General features: G+C 39.1%; 3 protein-coding genes across 3 annotated transcripts in view; 2 read left to right on the forward strand and 1 right to left on the reverse strand.

Moving 5' to 3' along the window:
* The first annotated feature begins 1,073 nt into the window (after nucleotides 1–1,073).
* Nucleotides 1,074–4,583, forward strand: LOC110226826 (receptor-like protein 12). The gene is given in 3 exon segments (XM_021019600.1): nucleotides 1,074–2,311; nucleotides 2,314–3,410; nucleotides 3,412–4,583. Coding segments are annotated over 3 exon segments (2,649 nt in total). The 5' UTR covers nucleotides 1,074–1,489; the 3' UTR covers nucleotides 4,142–4,583.
* An 84-nt stretch (nucleotides 4,584–4,667) lies between these two features.
* On the reverse strand, nucleotides 4,668–6,378 carry LOC9304126 (50S ribosomal protein L19-1, chloroplastic). The gene is made up of 5 exons (XM_002870051.2): nucleotides 6,268–6,378; nucleotides 5,851–6,168; nucleotides 5,649–5,735; nucleotides 5,439–5,572; nucleotides 4,668–4,988 (listed from the first exon to the last, which is right to left on the reverse strand). The coding sequence occupies exons 1-5, from the start codon at nucleotides 6,295–6,297 to the stop codon at nucleotides 4,880–4,882; spliced, it is 678 nt and encodes a 225-aa protein (XP_002870097.1). The 5' UTR covers nucleotides 6,298–6,378; the 3' UTR covers nucleotides 4,668–4,879.
* A 192-nt stretch (nucleotides 6,379–6,570) lies between these two features.
* LOC9306169 (putative glycerol-3-phosphate transporter 4) overlaps nucleotides 6,571–7,370 on the forward strand; it is a 2,546-nt gene continuing 1,746 nt past the window's right edge. The window contains exon 1 of the mRNA XM_021016979.1: nucleotides 6,571–7,367. Within this exon, the coding sequence (XP_020872638.1) occupies nucleotides 6,906–7,367 (462 nt within the window). The 5' untranslated portion in view covers nucleotides 6,571–6,905. The remainder of the gene's footprint in view (nucleotides 7,368–7,370) is intronic.

The following is a 7,370-nucleotide window of genomic DNA, read 5'->3' on the forward strand; positions in this document are numbered from 1 at the left end:
TCATCGACCACATCCTAATACAGTAATACCTATGCTGAATTATTCAATGAAACAAATTAGGGTAGTATAATAATAAAATGTTGGGTTCCACCTTCACAAGATCAAAATCAAGATTCTAATAGTTGAGACGAAGTCTCAAAGAAATAAAACATGAACATGTCTTTAAGACTCCCAAGAGTCAAGACCCACCAAACAACAAATGCAGAGAACACAGACTCATTCATAAATATTTACTATTAAAGTATGGACCTACTATGATCCTAAATCTTAAAAAGGTCATATATCATTCATTTCTCAGAAAATGTGCAGGCAATGACTTAGACCATCAGCAACGGTCCGTCTCTCAATTTGGGTTTCTTATTTCCGCGTGAACACAATTATATGTGTGAACACAAATTATATTCATAATTTATTAAAAAGTATTTCAACTAGACTAATTGTAAAAAGACATGTGTAAGAAACGTAAAGAAACGTTTCTTATTAGAGAAACGTCTCTATCACTCTCTCCTCTTTTCATTTTTACTTTTATTTTAATAGTTAAGGATTCTACTATATACGACCATTGCTGATGCTCTTACAAGCTTGGAAAAGAAAGAAAGAAACAATTCTTACAAAACAGAGCACAAAGCGGGAGATTACTACCTCTGGATGGTGTTCACTTGAAAGTTCAAGTGAACAGACGAGGAAGCTTGTCTCTCAGATAGTAAAGCCTTGCTCTTCTCACTTTTCTGTGACTCACCACTTTTATCTCTTTGATATTGGAAGAGTATCTGTCTAATCAAACGATTAGGAGAATCAACACAACACTTTTCTTAAATACCACATTGTAAGAAAATAATCGCTATATAACAGGAAGTTCCTCGAGACTCGTATGTTATACACCAGGATGAAAGGTAGGAAAACATGTGCAGACATGATAGTTGCCATAATGATTTAGCCTTCCATAACTGGCAAGGTAAAACAGCAACTAAAGATAAGTAAGAAATCTCGGATGTCATGATCAATACACTGTGGACCAAAACTACTATCGACTCGGGTCATGGATACAGATTGCAACAACAGTACTGGGACAAATTATGCATGTAGACGGTATTTTATATGACTACGAAACATGGCAATTTCGCATCGGCAAGTTAAATCCTCTAACAGGGAGATAGGTAAAAATTGATTCTTTCGATTGTTGGTGTTGACTTTCAAAAAGATGTGATACCAATCCAAATTATACGTTAGAAATATTATCTAACGTGGATTTCACTTCATGACTATAAAAGCTCTTTTTGAAACTTGACAAAGTCTTATCTCCACTAGAACAATTAGTGCCATTTCACTGTGAGACCCCAAATTCTTCAATGTAATACAAGAAAATTCAAAGAGAAACGTTTCAACAAACTATTGATAATCAGTTACGGCCTCACTTAATTTTATTTATTTATAGCAATCTTCTCTCTCACTTTTCTTAAACCATAATCGGTTCCTTCTTCAAATTTTCATGACCACCATAATGTTGGGACCGTTTTTGCGTTTGCATTTTCTCTCGCTACTCTTACTCTCTTCTGTCACCCCTTCAAGCTTCTTCACCATCAATAATCTTGTTGGTGGTCTTGTTCCTTGTCTTCCCCACCAGATTCAAGCCCTTACACAGTTTAAGAACGAGTTTGATTTCCATAGTTGCAATCTAACAAACTACTTTAATGGAGTCTGGTGCGATAACACGACGGGTGAAATCACGAAGCTACAAGTTCCAAGTGGTTGTCTTAGTGGAACTCTGAAGCCCAACAGTAGCCTCTTCAAGTTTCATCATCTTCGCTACCTTAATCTCTCATACAACAACTTCATATCCTCTTCACTCCCTTCCGAGTTTGGAAAGCTCCACAAATTAGAGGTTTTATCTCTTTCCTTTAATGGTTTCCTCGGCCAAGTTCCTTCCTCATTTAGTAACCTAAGCATGCTTACCGTTTTAGACCTTTCCCAAAACGATCTCAGTGGTAGTTTCCCACTTGTTCGGAATCTAAGCAAGCTCAGTGTTTTAAAGCTTTCTCATAATCACTTCTTTGGAAATCTGAATCCCAACAGTAGCCTGTTTGAGTTGCACCACCTTGGTTACCTTGATCTCAGTTACAATAACTTCAGCTCCCTTCTCCCTTCTGAACTTGGCAATCTCAAAAAGCTAGAGGTCTTGTGTCTTTCCAATAATGGTTTCTCCAGTCAAGTTCCTCCCACATATAGTAACCTAACCTTGTTAACCCAGTTGTACCTTGACACAAACGAACTCACTGGTAGTTTCCCACTTGTACAAAATCTAACCAAGCTCTTCCGATCCTTGTAGAACTTGCTAATAATCACTTCTCTGGAATCATTCCTCCTTCACTATTTACTATGCCTTCCTTATCACATCTTGATTTGAGTGAAAACCATTTCACTGGTCCTATTGAAGTTCCAAACTCCTATCTGCCATATAAGCTCGAGCATCTACGCCTTGGCTATAACCATTTTGAAGGACAAATCCTAGAGCCTATCTCTAAGCTCATCAACCTCAAAGAGCTAAGCCTTTCTTTCCTAAACACAAGTTACCCACTTGACTTAAGTCTCTTGTCCTCTCTCAAATCTTTGTTATACCTCGACCTTTCCGGTAACAATATCTCTCCGGCCAGTTTAAGTTCAGATTCATACATTTCATTGACCCTGGAATTGTTGTACTTGAATGAGTGTGGCATCAAAGAGTTCCCAAACATCTTAAATACCCTTCAGAATTTGGATTCTTTAGAGATGTCTGGCAATCCAATCAATGGGAAAATCCCTGAGTGGTTATGGAGCCTTCCTTATCTGAGCTCAGTGTTTACGACAGAAAATTTGTTCAGTGGCTTCGAAGGTTCGGCAGAAGTTTTGGTAAATTCATCGGTGCGGATGTTAGATTTGGAGTCAAACAACTTAGAAGGAGCACTTCCTCATCTGCCACTATATATCCTCTCCTTCTCTGCGGGTAGGAATAGATTCAGAGGCGACATACCTCTTTCAGTCTGCAACATAACCTCGCTTGTTGTCCTGGAACTAAGCTACAACAACTTCGCTGGTCCAATTCCTCCATGTCTGAGTAACTTGAAGATTTTGAATCTCCGGGGAAACAACTTGGAAGGAAGTATTCCTGACGTGTTTTATGCCAATGCACCTCTACATACACTAGATGTTGGCTTCAATCTAATAACTGGAACGCTTCCAAGGTCTCTTCTAAATTGCTCTTCTCTGGAGTTACTTGTCGTTGACAAGAACAAAATCAAAGATACGTTTCCTTTCTGGCTCAAGGCTTTACCGAACTTGCAAGTCCTTACTCTACGCTCAAACGCTTTCTATGGTCCTATATCTCCTCCTCATCAAGGTCCTCTTGGATTTCCCGAGCTGCGAATATTTGAGATACAAGTTTACTGGAAGCTTGCCACCAAGTTACTTTGTCAATTGGAAAGCATCATCCCTCACGATGAATGAAGATGGGAGTTTGTATATGGAGTACGATAGAAATTCTTATAGTACTGTTACCTACACCTATTCGGATTTACTAGATTTGCAATACAAAGGTCTATCTATGAAGCAATCTAAGGTCCTCACTTCGTATGCCACCATTGATTTTTCTGGGAATAGACTTCAAGGACAGATTCCCGAGTCCATCGGTCTCTTGAAAGCACTTATTGCACTCAACTTTTCGAATAACGCCTTCACAGGTCATATTCCTCTGTCATTTGCTAATTTGACGGAGCTCGAGTCACTGGACCTATCAAAAAACCAACTCTCTGGGACTATTCCTAATGGACTAAGGACCCTCTCGTTCTTGGCGTACATAAACGTGTCTCATAACCAACTCAAAGGCGAAATACCACAAGGAACACAGATTACTGGGCAATCTAAATCATCTTTTGAAGGTAATGCAGGGCTATGTGGTCTCCCTTTGGAGGAAACTTGTTTTGGTACTAATGTGCCACCAACACAACAGCATATGGAAGAAGACGAAGAAGAGGGACAAGTGTTGAACTGGAAAGGAGTAGCAATAGGGTATGGACCTGGAGTGTTGCTTGGATTGGCAATAGCACAATTCATTGCTTCATATAAACCAGAGTGGCTCGCCAAGATAATTGGTCCGAATAAGCATTGAGACCATTAGAAACGTTTCGTTTTGGAGTTTGATGCTTCAGTGTCTGTCACGTAGTTTTGGTCTTGTATTGAAGCATTTCCTTATGCTCTTGTGGTGTCTTTATTATCTGATGGTTTGTTCTGTTTATTTTTCTATCAAGTAAGAGTGGTGAATTTTCTATAGTCATACTCCATACGCATCTCTGTTTTTTCATAATATTTAACATGTCAAAGAAGCAGTAAAAGACCATAAATAACCACAGAAAGGACAATTAAAGCCTAAGCAGTTAAACTCATCCTTAAATCTAAGTTCTAGCCTACTTGATGTTGTTTCAGTCAGTTTAAGGAGTGTGGCCTTGAGTTGGTACAACTGGGAAGTCAACAAGTTGCTATTCGTGAACTGTAATCAATACAAGGACAGGTTGTTGCTAACGATTTGGGAAGTTGAGGGTTAAAGGTCCAAGACAAACCCTGTTTTGGATCAAACAGACAGATTCCAATGTATTTACTATTAAAGTATGAAACTAAGTCTATATTGAGATCCTAAATCCTAAAAGATCAGATATCAGTCATTATCAAACAAACACCAGGTCTACATTTAACAACAGGAAGTTCAACAAATCTTTGATTTACTTTCTCGCAAGAATATGCAGGCAATGACTTACAGGCTTACGAAATGAAGAAACAATTCTTACAAAAACAGAGCACAAAGCGGAAGATTACTACCTCTGAAGGTCAAACACAACACGGTGGATGGTGTTCACTTGAAAGTGGAGAGACGAGGAAGCTTGTCCCTTAGATAGTAAAGCCTTGCTCTTCTCACTTTTCTGTGACTCACCACTTTTATCTCTTTGATGTTGGGAGAGTATCTGTCAAATCAAACGATTAGGAGAATCAACACATTTCTCTTAAATAGCACACTGTAAAATAGAACCGGTATAGTACAGGAAGTTTCTCTTGACTCATATGTTATACAGTAGAAAGAAAGATAGGAAACATGAGCAGACATGATAGTTGCCATAATGATTTAGGCTGCCATAACTGTGAAGGTAAAACAGCAACTAAGGACTTATTAAAGTTAAATCTATGCACAGAATCTAAATACTACTCAGGGACTTTTCTGTAAGAAATAAAAAGTATAATTCGGTATCAATATAAACTCGGTTTATTGACAAGGCATGGGTCAACGTAAGGCTCAGTTGCTAGTTTTCTCTTACATGAAGAAGGCTTATGAATATATTAGAACATATGGGAGAACCTCACAATCAAAAGTATGTTATACCAAATGGTAATTGGAGAGAGAGAGAAAAAAAACTCACATGGGAAACACGATTTCAACACCAATACCCGCAATAATTCTCCGAATACGAATGGTAGTGTGTATGCCTGCATTTTGTCTCGACATCACTATGCCTTTGTAGATAGATAGCCTACGTTTGTTCTCAGGAACTTCCTGCAATTCAACACCATATCTCAATATCAAAAACTTACGCACAACATAGAAGGCTTCAAAAACATCAACAACTTACCAATTTGATTTCTACAATATCTCCTGTCCTGATTTCTGGAACAGGTCTCACTTTCTCTGAAACCTCAATTGCTCTCTGATTCAGTATCTACACAATCAACAGATAATAACATTCAATCTCCTTCAACATTGCCTGTAAGATAACTACAAATCAAGAAAGCAAGTCACTCAACACAAATGTGGACACAGAGAAGTTCACTCACCCCCATGACATCTCCGAGCTTGATCCTCGGTTTTCTCTGAGGTTTAGCTTCACCAACTTCTTCTACATTGCCTTCCGTATCAGCGATTTCAGCAACAGCTTCTTCAGATTCAGCTTCAGTGTTACCTTCTTCTACTCTAACGATAAACTCCTTTCTCACCCTAGTATCGAGTGAGAACCCAAATTTCGAGCTGGAATGATTCAGAGAGAGCCTAGAAACTGATATACGAGAATTCATCGATGGTGCGCATGATAGAAACGAAGAAAACCCTAAATTCTTCGATGATTGCGTAGGGTTTCTCGGTGTCATATGCAATGCCTGAATCCCATAAAAACAAAGTAATTAATCAACAATAATGAATTAAGTGAAAACGCCAAATACAAATCCAGATTTCAAAAGCTTCGTATGTATATAAACCTGAGGAAGACGATGAAAGCTCGTCGCCATAGCTTCAAACTCTCAGTTACTCGGAGAAAATGGAGGGAAGCTAGTGGCAAAGAGCCTTATCTGCTTTTCGCTTCCAATTTTGGCACACGTATGCCGTCGCACGTGTGACATTTCTGTATGGGCCGTTGTTATAGTGGGCCTTTAGTATTATTATCAATATTATAGTACTATGATTTATAAAAATATCAATAAAGAGGCGGCTTTTGACCCAGGCTTATGATGATTCTTTTTTCCTTACATAAACCTATAATATGGGCCCACCACCACGTCGTCGTGTGGGCCACGCGCCGTCGCTTCATGCGTACCAAAGTGGTCACCGTGGCATGACAACTGTTGTTCTGCCTTTTGGCTCTACCGTAACAAAGAGGACACGTGTCGTATCTTCACAGTTTACGTCGTGCTCTCTCTCTCTCTCCCTCCCGCCAATATCTCTCTCCCTCTGGTCTCTTCTCTCTAATCTTTCTCTCTCAATCAAACTAATTCGTGATTCTGATTTATCATACATCAAACATGGATTTGGGTATTTGATTTTGATCCGTAAAGGTTGATTTTTTTTTTTTATCATTGAAAATTTTGTTTTTGGGAGAGTTTTTTTTGTGTTGTGAGAGATGGCGATGAATTCGAAGAGGAAAACACCACCTGGGATTGCGCTTCTCAGGAGAGTCAGAGGAAGAAATTGGAGTCCAAAGACGTTCCGGTACGCAATTTTGTTGATTACTTTCATCGCGTATGCTTGTTACCATGCTTCTCGTAAACCAAGCAGCATAGTGAAAAGCGTTTTACACCCAGACTCGAGCACTAAGCCACCTCAAGAACACAACAGCAACAAAGTTTATCCTTGGCCTATGGGCAACGTGTTTGTGAAGAGAGAAATTGATGAGGTTTTGTTGCATCGTAACTCTAAAGGATGGGAACCGTTTAATGGGAAAGATGGGACGTCTAGGTTGGGAGAGATTGATGTGGCGTTTCTTGCTTGTTACTCTATAGGAATGTATGTTGCTGGACATTTGGGTGATAGTTTGGATCTGAGATTGTTTCTCACTTGGGGAATGATTGGGAGTGGGTTTTTTGTT

The sequence above is a fragment of the Arabidopsis lyrata genome (genome assembly GCF_000004255.2).
Source record: "Arabidopsis lyrata subsp. lyrata unplaced genomic scaffold ARALYscaffold_7, whole genome shotgun sequence".
NCBI classification, from domain to species: Eukaryota; Viridiplantae; Streptophyta; class Magnoliopsida; order Brassicales; family Brassicaceae; genus Arabidopsis; species Arabidopsis lyrata.